This window comes from Lampetra fluviatilis, chromosome 35, assembly GCF_964198595.1.
Source record: "Lampetra fluviatilis chromosome 35, kcLamFluv1.1, whole genome shotgun sequence".
Lineage (NCBI taxonomy): Eukaryota > Metazoa > Chordata > Hyperoartia > Petromyzontiformes > Petromyzontidae > Lampetra > Lampetra fluviatilis.
This window is the reverse complement of record NC_136309.1, coordinates 2,422,595-2,434,533: the sequence shown is the minus strand read 5'-3', so window position 1 is coordinate 2,434,533 and position 11,939 is coordinate 2,422,595. Positions and strand designations below refer to the sequence as shown.

Below are 11,939 nucleotides of genomic sequence, written 5' to 3'. Positions count from 1 at the left end.
AAACAAAAATCAGACATCGTTTATTTCACCGGCCTCTTGAGCCTTTCGGCAAGCCCTCTTTGAAGGGGCTCCTGGAAGGCCCAAAAAGGTTGATTTTAATTTTTTACGTGGATATATGGAGATGACAATTCATGATTTAACTTGGAATGACTTGGCAGTGAAAGAGACCGAGACAAATGCGAGTCGGCAAGTCGGGGAAGGCCTGACGGACGAGTGTCACAGCAGTTGTTCGCGTGAATTATTTACATGTGCGTTATTTATTTTAAATATATATTTCTTTCAGACGGTTTCTTATATATATTCAGAGGATTGTGAGGACGCGACCACAGTGTATGCGCTTCTGCATGTGTCTGCAAAAGGCCGGCCAATCATCACGTGATACGGCCGCCGCTACGCTGGCTCGCTGAATGAGGTGAAAACGACTTTGGAGAATAGTAAATCCACGTGTAACAAGACAACCCGCCTCCCGTGTCAAGTGTCTTGGTTTATTCCCGTGTGTGAGTGTGTGTGAGTGTGCGGGGTAGGGGGTTCCGCCAGTCACCTTGGTTTCTTTACCCCCCCTGCCACCCTTTGTAAAAAAAAAACTTTAAGAAGGAATTTGTTTAGCCGAAGATCCCAAGTCGGTAAAGGAGCAGCGATGCAATGTGCTTGCTTGCATCACTGCCAGTGGAAGGGCCTTCACGAGAGAGAGAGAGAGCGCTCAGTAAGCTTTCCCCATGAAGGGTATGTTGGTCTACTTTTTCACTGTGGCCAGACGCCTTGGTGAGAGGCGACAATACCTAACCGCTCTCCCCCACTGCACAAGCCCAGCCGATCGACTGGATCGCCGTCGTCACGTGCGTTTAGAGCGGTGGTTCTTCACCTTTACTGCAGCCTCACCCCCTTTGGTTCTCAGAAAGGGCATCTCGCACCCACAGGGCGTGCGTGCACCCGAGGTCAAGAACCACTGCTTTCAGAGTATTTGGCTGCTATACATTTCCACACGATAAACCACCGCGTTGCGCTTGTGATAGCCAGGTCGCTTCTGAAAAATATCTGTTTTGCGCAGTGGGCCTTACCTGGTCAAATAAAATAGTTATTCGTTTTTAAATGGATGTGGCGAGCCAATGTTATACAGCTGGGAGGACCCGTGGTTTTGAAATTTGCCCAATGTTTGAACTGCCTGTGCCTTGTGATCGAACCGGTGACCTCGGTGTGCTAATCATTACACCGTGGCAGCAATCGTCTCGAGGAGGACATGAAAAGGGTCCCGAGACTTCTTGGAGGCGTCCCTGGCATGCAGTGCAATGGCTATGTGATGTGTGCGTGAAGCCCTTTGTTGAGTCACTGGCTACATGGTCTGTGTGCTCGCACACGTGTACACGGAGTCGTGGTGTTCGCCTATTGGGGGACCCGAAGAAGTTGTGTTTGGCGGGTTCGTCTCTAAGTTTACGCAGCCCTCGTGAGACGAGAGAGAAACAAGAGGGTGATTTTTACTGAGATGGGAGAAACGTAGGCAAAGAGTAGAGATGTGACTCAGAGATGTAAATGAGTTCGGTGTTTTATGTTCCCGTAATTCGCTTGTTTTACTTTATTTGCATTTTGATTGAGCTTATTGCTTTAAATTAATCTCTCGTGATAATAAATCCAGGCGCCATCGAGCTGCTTGGGTATCGAAGACAAGTGTTCTTCACCGATTTTCAGAGGGGGGGGGGGGGGTACTTTCGCCGATAGGACATCATCAGCGTGAGTGGGTTTCCGCCACACCATTTGAAACCATTGTTGGGTTTGACGGCAACACGACGATGATGATGATGGTGGTGGGGTGGTGTTTTCACGATTTGTCTATTGTCCGGGCCATCAGGGGCCGCCAGTGGCCGGCAGGGCCTTGCAATGAAGCACACGGATCTCAGATTTTGCTTAGTTTGCTCATGGATAGCGCTGCCTGTGTCCACCGCACACACCCATGTCTAAAGAGCCAATGAACATCAATTCCCACTGGCGACAGATGCGCATCGCTCAGCACTCTGTGGGCCTGAGTAGGCATTGGCACTGACCTCATATAATATACATAATAATTAACAGCCTTTTTGTTAATCAACTGATTTACGAAGGACCTTCCCATGCTGTGTCATAATGATGATTGTTTCAGCATACTTCACCAAGCTGGTCATTGCGGGTATCTAAAGCAACCCTACCAATCTAGGTTTTCGCAGCTCTGCTGTATCCTCGCTGATGTGTGTTCCATTTGCACGTCCACCGCGGAGACGGAGTGATTCAATCAACTCGTACGCAGGAGCCACGTGGGTTGTTGCGTTGCAAGACAGGGAGACGTGACGATGGCTTTGGTGAGGCCTTCATCCAGCAGTGGGTAGAGCATGGCTGTGACGACGGTGCTCGTGATGATGATATTGGTGATGGGTAATGGGGTCCCGCAGCTATGGTTGCTTGCCCATTGGGGACCATGCACAGGAATCAGAATATGTATTTTTCCTGGAGGAATCCGATGAGCTATAAAGCTCTTTCACAGATGTAATTTTGGGGTCGCCCCCTTTTTAATTCATAAAATCCTAGTGAGATGATAGACGAGATACTGCGCTGACAAGAGGCAGAGATGTATGGAGCTGAGGATTATATCCCGAGCCACTATTTGTATTAATTCTAGATTTGAAGCTTTCGTGACTGCAAGGATTCATATTCTTAGTTTTTTCGGTAAAGTCACGTAGGTAAAAAAATTAAATTTTTAAAAGTAAAAAAATAATAATTTGTATCCATTCCAAATGTGTTACGAATTTCCACTGAGCTACTTTGGGGGTCTTGCGCCCTTTTTAAATCCTTTATATTAAGTTTGCTTGCTTGCTTGCGTGCTTGCGTGCTTGCGTGCTTGCTTGCTTACGACCGTGCAAATCTTTCAGTCGTTTTTTAAGCCACTTCCCGTGATCTAATCGAGCTGACATTTTGCACACAGACTCGTTGTGCGTGACAATTTATTTTCGTGAAAAAAATCCAAATTTTACACTGTTTAAGGGGAATTTTTATTTATTTATTTACCAATTGCTTAATGCTGCCAGGCTATCATCTGACCCATAGGTGGCAGCCATCTCAAGCCAGATGACGAGAGGACTCTAGCCGCCCGTTTCAAACACCAATGTGGGCTGAAATAAAACCGATGCCACGCATATAAAGGATTTATAGTGAAAAACTTTGTTTTTACGGGTTAATTTTTACGGGTTAATTTTCTCGGGTTGCTTATGGACGAGGCGCGTCCACAGCTCACCCCCCTCCGTAACGTTCCACGTGATGGCAGCAGAGGCCCCTGATCGGGTGGGGAAGAGACGGAGATGACAGCCAGGACGAGAGAGGGGCAGCAGCAGCAGCAGCGTTGGGAACGAGATGATAGACCGCTTTAAACCTGGGGTTGGGTAAAAAATTAACTTAACTTGAAAGGTCACGGCATAGACACCACGCACACATTCTTTGTTCTGACGTTTGAACTAATTGTACCGATCCCCCCACACCCCACCCCCCCCCAATTGGTAGGAAGCAACAACTTGAAGCCGGCCATAAACCGCCCGGGCTGTGAATGAGGGCGCCACGAAAGGGTTTAAAGTCACGGCGCCGTGGTCGAAGCGCACAATTCACATTCAGGGGGCCCGCGGGGTTAAAATCCTGGTGGCAGATTGATTCGGAATCACGATCATTATCATCATCATCGTCATCTGAAGGAAAGGTAAAATATTTACCCCCTTTGTGGAAATGAAACGTGGTTAAACATCTCTGCGCAAAGAAACTCCTGCAGGGCAATCCAGTGACTCGGTTTGTTTTATCACAGCAACAGCCACTGATGAGCTACACCCAACAAAGACAAAGATCCCCCGTATAGACTGAAGGGACTGTTGGGGCAAGTGCCGTTCGCGAGTCGCACGCGGAGGGGTGGGTGGGTGGCCAGCAATCACGTCCGGCCACCTTTGTCTCCCCAGTGGCGATGTTTACACACCACACCAGCTACTCATTTGAGGCTGAGTCGACCTCGGGGAGAGGCCCAGGACCGGTTCAGGTAATCGTCGCCGGTGTTGGCCGTGAGCGGGAATCGAACTCGGCTCGCTGGGTTCGTAGCATAGTGCGCTAACCACTGCACCACCACTCCCCTCGAGTGACAACACGGACACACAAGTCTCCCACCGTACAGCCGACGGCAGGCTGTCGAATGGGGCAGGTGTTGTTCGCGAGCACCCATGAAGGTTGCCGTGTTTAGAACCATGCACTGAGATTATTTAGATTATGTTGGTGCTAGAAATGTCCAAATGATGGGGCCACTTTGTTGAGCCGTCATCTGTGGCCAGATCGCTTCTGATAAGTGAATGCCTCCGTGGGCTTTGCCTGGTAGGATGGGGATGGTTTAGCGTTATATTTGTTTGTGTGATTTGTTTACATTTATTATGAATGAGAAAACAAGCCTAGTAAACTTAGAAATAGAATGCAAAACAACACAGAGAGTCGGCTAACATAACAGTCAACACCCCACCTGGTTGATTAAGTTCTTCCAAAGATTGCTAAATTTGAGAGAGACAAAACATAGACACGGAGACACAAAGACAGACACACAAGCAGAGAGAGACACACATCGAACCAAAGAGTAATTCCTGCAGTCACGAAAGCTTCAAATCAAGAGCTGTATAGCTCATCGGATTCCTCCTCCAGTATAAATATTCGGATTCTGGGTGCTGTGGCCAGCACGACGCCCGGCAGCTTTCATCTTCCCAGCGTCGATGTATCAATACTGCAGCCGGGTACTCGTTTAGGGCCGAGTCGACCTAGTGGCGACCTCGGCAGTGGTTTGAGATATTCGCCACCGCTGCAGGCCGTGGGTGGAAAACGTCGAACACGGACCACTCGTTTCGCAGACACAAGCAAGACACAAACCCCACATATGCGTTCTCATCTTGTATGCATTGTTAAATTTATTAAGTGGTTTATTTTGTGTGTTTTTTAATTTGTACATAAATTGAATAGGAGCACGAGGAAGCTTTACAAGACGACCGTTCTCAGTGGCGATCAAAACGATGAACGGCAGCGTCTCGGATGCAACCCTAGAAGCATGCGCTAGGGGGGCAATCATACAATTGATAGCAACGTAAGAAAAACAGCACTTAAAGTGAAGATTACCACTCAAGAGAAGAAAAAAACATCTACTCTTACAATTACAAATATACACTCTTCGCTATATAGTTCATTCTTTTTTTCTTCTTACGTTTTTTTTTAAACAAAAGGGATAGTCAATAATAATCATCATCATGATGCTTTGTCATATACACATACCATGTTGAAGAACCTCTTAAAAGACTAGTCGGCTGTTAGGGGTATTCATCCCAACGATTTCCAGCACAAGGTAAAGTATTTCCCCCCCACTCAACAAGAACAACAACAGGTGGCGGTGAGAGAGGTGGTTCTTTTCACCACGAATCCTGACCAACGTCCAATAACTTAAGGATTAATTAACTTTGCTGGTTGATGATAATACAACGGGGCCTAATTGCCGGAGAGGCGGGGTGTAATGTGTATATTTTGAACTTCTTTCGCACCGTACGTAGCCCCAAACCGTGCTCATCGAAGGTGCGGCAAATGAATTTGTTCAGAGAATATATTGAGGGTGGGGGGGGAATTAAAGACCGGTCAAATGGATGGGAAAATGTCATCCTCAGGCCTTGCAAGAACGTAGTACATTATTTCAGAAGTGACGATTGCTTGCTTTAGAACACTCAACCTTTGTACACACACACGATCTACGTTTCCGCCTCTGCTACAGGCACGCTCTTTCAAGCAGATCGTCGGGGCAAGCGTTGTTAGGGAGCAACTATTAAGGTTGCCCGGGCACCGCATTACAAACCAATTGCGGGTGGCACCACCGAGGGCCAGTCTCACCACAGAACGACCCCAACGATTGATTGATCACAAAGTGAGAACCCATTCTATCAACCTGTGGTGACAATCACGATGGACCAAGTCAATGCTCGAAACGCGGAAGATCAGACGCGAAAGTGCACATTCTGCTTAACAACAAACGGCAAATATTTAGAACACCACTTGGAACCACTTTGCTGGAAATTAAACCACCTCAACTTCCCTCTTTTCAAATCAGACAGTAAAAAATGTCCTTAATGTGCCCAAATGTCCTTAATGGCGGAAATTCCACATTCCCATGGCGTGGGCTTCGTCTATTATTGGGACAACCACATGATTCTCCTCGATGCTCAACTCCTCTGCCCACCCTACCCGTGTCTGCCCCCCCCCCCACCACGCTCTCACAACTCCAAGCGCCCACAGCACCACTTGCTTGCACGTGCACGAACCAATTAGATCCACAACAACAATCCAACTACCGAGTGTTACCGTTCCATTGCCTGTCCCATACGGTCAAGTTGTCAACAGATGTGGAACCCTTCAGGACATTCATCGGCGAGCCTCAAACCCGGGCCTACTAACATCCCGTGCACCGCCTTGCAGGCAAACGATATCGGTTTCCCCGTAGACATGCTGCTCCCCGTCATGGGAATGTGGAATTTGCCATCACTGGCTCAGGGTGGCCAACACCATGAGCCGGGGAAACCCATCTTTGTGTTTGCTTGTTACGGCCACGGTGACCCCAGTGTTATCACGCGCACCTTTCATTTGCTAACGTACGTTCGTGGCTGCCCTTAGTAGCACTGGAGACGGTCACCCAAAAACCAGAGGCTTGACCGGTCCCAAGACGCGCCTTGAATTTACAAGCGCGGTCCCCTGCTTTACTTTTGAAGGAGTAATTTTCAGTCCGTCTCACTGTCTTGCGATTAGTCGTTATAAGTGGACCACCTGGAGTAGGGTACAATTTTCGTTAAAATAAATACCATCAAACCACCGGTTTTGTGACGTATGCCTTGTCACGCAGTATTGAAGGAAACTCACAGCCAAGGTCAGATGTCATCACGGCCAGCACCCTTGACGACGATCGGTGTCGCAAGACGGCACAAACGAGCGCAGCACGTGGTCGTGTCATGGATGGGCACGTTGAAGAGGATTATTGAACCTTCACGAAGCACGCCGAATGGTTTTCGGGAGCCGATGCACAAGTTATAATTTGGCATCATTTTCTCGTCTTAAAATTATCTCCGCACGCCACTCGAGGCTTCCGATTTTGTTGTCGTTACGCCGCAGTGAGCGCCGTTTTACGAGAGTTAAAAACGATTTGGGAAAACAGATTTGGACGGACCGTAATTATACCTCCGCGAGATTTAATTCCCCCAATGAATACATTTCGGACGCGGTGACTGATGTTCAGATAAATGGAGTCATTTCTCTGACCTTGAATTAGGAACCCATTAAGTTGTCATTATAGTTATTAAAATAGAATAAATTGGACAAATCCGCATTTGCGATCCGTACCAATAACTCGTGTGGATATTTCTTCTCGACCACTGCCAACGGCCGATGATTACCACGTGAAAGGGCGCTTAAACTGTAATGGTTTCAGCTCAACATTGGTGGTGATCCACGAATTCATTACGCGCACGGCCTTTGACCCCCAACTGCAGTGTGCCGATTGACGGCGCTGCATAAATTCATTCATTTAAAATGAAACATTTCCAGGTGACATTTCGCAATCCTTCCAAAACTCCGGGTAAATTATGCGACACTGCATCGTGCGAACGTTTAAACACTGCAAAAATTAGTGGTGCGTTGATTATGCGGATAACAACCAATGAACGTACGATTTTGTTTTAGTACGTGCGTGTATGTGTGCTTATTTACATATTACCACGTACAATTCATTGGAATAGAGCCATCGGTAGTGCTGAGAACTCCCCGGGCATGAGAACGTCACGTTAAAATCCTGGCTAATGTTCGCTCAACATCATCACCATCACCATGGCCATCATCACCTCTTCTCCAGGGTATGTAAATGGAACGCTCCCGCCACCGCGATGAGGTTTGCTCCAACGGTTCGTAAGGGAAGGCGACCGCGTTTGTTGTGGCCGTCAAGTTAAGACGATGACCTATCGTACGCAGAGTTGACGTCGGAATTGCAGAAGCCGCATTGGCCAATCGGCGACGTGCGGACTGCCCAACTTGAAACAACGACAACCCACGCTTGCCCCGATCACGACCTGTGAGCTCAACACTGGTGAGGTGCAACTTTTGGCTCGAGAGCCCAGAGTGGAGTTCAGAAACATGCGTTTAGATTGTTTGGCTGCTGCTCTACATTTCCACGTAATGCTAAGCCACTTCGGTGAGCGATCATTTGTGGCCAAGTCGCTTCTGAAAAACAAGCTAATAGCTCAGTGGGCTTTAGCTGGTTAAATAAAAAGGTTTTTTTTTTAGTGATTTGCTTACCTTTCCAAAACGTTGCACTCCTAACGTGTTTTTGTATTGTGTGTTGTGGTGAAAAAGAGCTTTATAGCGCATCGGATTCCTCCTGCAGTATAAATACACATCGATTCCCATTCTGGAGTTAGTTGCCCGTTGAGTGATAGAACGAATCGAGACCCGATCCGCACGGCGATCGTAATGAATGGCCGTGTGTAGAGTTAGCGACTCGATTCAAGATGAAATTATTGTTTTGCCAGTTTGGCGAGTGTAGTGGCTGGAGGGTGGGGGGGGGGGGGTCACGTGAATTCATTACAAAAAAACATCCGATTGGAAAAAAAACATTCTTACAGGTGCGATTCGATGCGTATATGCATCGTGAACCGAATACCAATCGATGAATTGGTGCATCATTAGCGCAAGTCGCCTACGAGCACAGGGCAATGCTCAAAGTGCCTCCATATAAAATGGGTCTCTCCTCGCATGAAAACACTTCGAGTGGCTTTCAAACAATCGTACAAAAATATATTAGAGCAAGTATAGTCCACAGGGGAGGGCGAGAGAGAGGCGTGCCGTATAAACAAGCATATGTTCACAAGTTTAATCGAGATTGTCCTTTTCCATGGAGTTAAGGCCACCTGTAACCATCAAGGCGACGACACCCTGAGCGTGTGGAGCATGCGCACGATGCACGAGACACGTGTTCGTTATTATCCAGCCTGGGCGCTCGATCGCAAATCGGGAACGTCGCACGTTCCAAGTCCGCGGTGAGGGAGCGGCGGCTCATCACATCGTCGTCATCATTATCATTACTCGCTCGGAGAAGGATAAAAATGAGTATCACGGCTGTCCCGTGGATACACTTACCATCCCCCCACCCCACCCCTCTCAGAGAAATGTGGAATTTCCTCCACTGGATAAAGGGCAATGGACAAGAGTCTCGGAGAGATGAGTCGTCGGCTTTCTCAAACTCGTGAAAACTCAAGTAGAAATTGAACATTGGTTTTTTTGTAAGATTTTTTTTCTTTATTTTAACATTTGAACCCTTATTAGAAGATTGCATGCACAGAGTGAAAAGTCAAAAGTGGGGATTTTTTTTTATGCCAAAATATTTTTTTCTTCCCACCTCGACTTTTGCGTCACAAAGTCATACAAAGCAAAGCCTCAACGGTCGAAACTGAAATACTGCCAATCACAACGTCAGCCACGATTCGGGTTGAATATTAATGCCGCTTCGAGCGAGTTGGGGTGGGGAGGAGAAGTTGCCATCACGTGAACGCGCCGGCAAAATCGTGGGGAAAGGAGGTTCACCATCGTGCGCTACAAAAATAAACTAAATCTCGAGCATGCTTTTTTTGTCGACATTGAGCGTGTTATTTCGAGATAACGGGTTAAATCGAGTGTATTCATCGCAAATGTTCACCCCCCCCCACCCTACCTAAAGTAAAATAATTAACAACAATCTCTTTTAACACTGAGCTTCCAGTTTTAAGGCCGACGGGAAAAACTGCTACACGCTAGAAAGCCGAGACCGCCGCAAGGAATCGTGAAAATTTAGTACAAAATGCGACCGCTAATCGATGAATTAACAATCCGTGGAAGCAAACTTGCAAATTCCCGACACGTCATTTCCTTTGCTCGTCGACAAATATAAATCGGATTGGTTGTAATAAACGATCAACTCGCAATCGACGACGACGACAACAACAAAATCTACGCTTCCGTAATCGTGGTAAAATTCATTCAGATGAACTGAAGGAGCTGACTCCGTGATTTTCGTAGGTCATAGTTCGTGACCTTTAACCCGGGCGACCGTTTACAAATCTGCGAGCTACATCCAAATGTTCCTCTATTCGATAACAAAGAAGGAAACTAAAAATAATAATAAAATAAAATACAATATCCTATCAATCCACATAACTGTCCAGTCAATTACCGCAAACTGACCGCGTGCCATGTGAGCCAAGTGCATTGTGGGAGTAGCGTGGGGGAGTGGGGGGCGGTAGGTGTGTGTGTGTGTGGGAGAATAAATCATGGTAAAAGTGTATTTGCCGCTCTATATAATCACCATACGTGTTTAATATCATACACATATATGTTGTATTTTCTCTGACGAGGGACAAGAGGGAGGCGAGTCAGGGCAGACTATGGCAGGTTTAACGCATACACTGATTTTGACGATGTCCGTGTGTTCACTCCGGAATCGTCTTGGGTGTTGTTGGGGAAGTGGCAGCAGCAGCTTTGTGGTTCTGGTTTGAGCGGCAATCAAACTCCAACGCGAAGTGGCAGTTCCAGGCGAGGCATGCAGGCGTTAATCCAAGTTTGTAAAACAATAATCTATCCGTCCGTTTGGGTATCTGAAGTTTCAAAGACAAAGATTCTGGCCCTCCCACGAGGTCGTCAGCCTTAAATTGCAGCCATCGGCACCGGGATGACAAAAGTCGGCCGAGTGTGGTGGTGGCGGCCACCCACCCGCTCGTGCGCCGTGCTGGCCACAATGAGCACTCGCTCACAGCACTGGCCCAAATATTCTTTGGCGGCTGTATAGGGGATACTCTGTCTTTAGCGTCCGTGTGTCTTATCCGCTTGTCCGTTCCGTCAAAAGCATCTACTCCTACAGACACAACCAAACGTTGACAGATGTGGTCTCGGTGGAATCAGGACAATCCCCGAGGAGTTTCTAAGATACGACAACGTTATTTTGTCCGCCACAAAAGTTCAGCGAATGACAACGTTTGCGCGAGCATGTGCCGAGGATCCAAATGAGGATGGCCTTTGCTTCGTGACAAGAAGCCGAGAGCATGGCTCTGAAATTAATAAAGAAAAAAAAAGGAAAACTTCCGATGGAGATTGTCACCTGCTTAAAACCAAGGCCACGAGCTGCCACTGAGGGGGGGGGGGGGCGGGGGGGAGGCACCAATGGGCAAAAAGGGAAAGGCTGAGAGAACGGGAGGATAGGAGGATGGGAGACTGGGAGATCAAAAGGCTCGGCTGGGAGGCTGGGAATGGCAGAATGGGAGGCTGGAAGGCAGGGATATTAAGAGGGTAAATGATCTCTGGGAATGTGGTTAGGAGGCTAGGAGGCAAGGAGGGGCTTGGGGATATTGGGGGAGGAGGGAGGGTAGGGGGGAGGTTGGAATTTGGGAAGTCGGCTGGGAGGGTTGGGACATGAGGAGTGACGGGGGCTGAGAAGCTCGGTGGCCGGGAACTGCGAGGGAGACCGTGGGGGAGCCTGTGGGGCGGTGGGTCGCTGGGAGGTTTTGCTCTGGAGGCTGAGGCTGTGCGGCTGCAGTGGATGAAAAGGGCCGTGCGCGCTGTGAGCTTTTGGGGGTGGGTTGGGTGGTGGTGGGGGGGTAGGTAGGGGGCGGTGAGTGCACATCGTGCGAACTTCAGAAGCTGCTGAACAGCTCCTTCTTCTTGCTCCAGTCCATGGGGGGGCGCGCGCCGGCCGCCGCGCTTCCGCACGAACTTCTCCTTGGCGTCCGCCACGCTGAGGCGCAGGTCGAGGCCGACCTCGGCAAACGGGTCCCGCTTGGCGTCCCCGTCGCTCGCCTGCAAGGGGAAGAGCGGCGAGCCGTGCGTTAGGCCGCAGGCGGGGCACACACGGCAGCACGCGCGCG

At 48.5% G+C, this 11,939-nt stretch overlaps 1 protein-coding gene across 1 annotated transcript in view; it reads right to left on the bottom strand.

Annotated features, from left to right (window-relative positions):
• Window positions 1–11,569: 11,569 nt before the first annotated feature.
• Window positions 11,570–11,939, bottom strand: part of LOC144944500 (Na(+)/H(+) exchange regulatory cofactor NHE-RF2-like) — a 78,848-nt gene continuing 78,478 nt past the window's right edge. Inside the window, 2 exon segments of the mRNA XM_078872689.1 lie at window positions 11,570–11,756; window positions 11,758–11,871. Coding sequence (XP_078728815.1) covers window positions 11,709–11,756; window positions 11,758–11,871 — 162 coding nt within the window. The 3' untranslated portion in view covers window positions 11,570–11,708.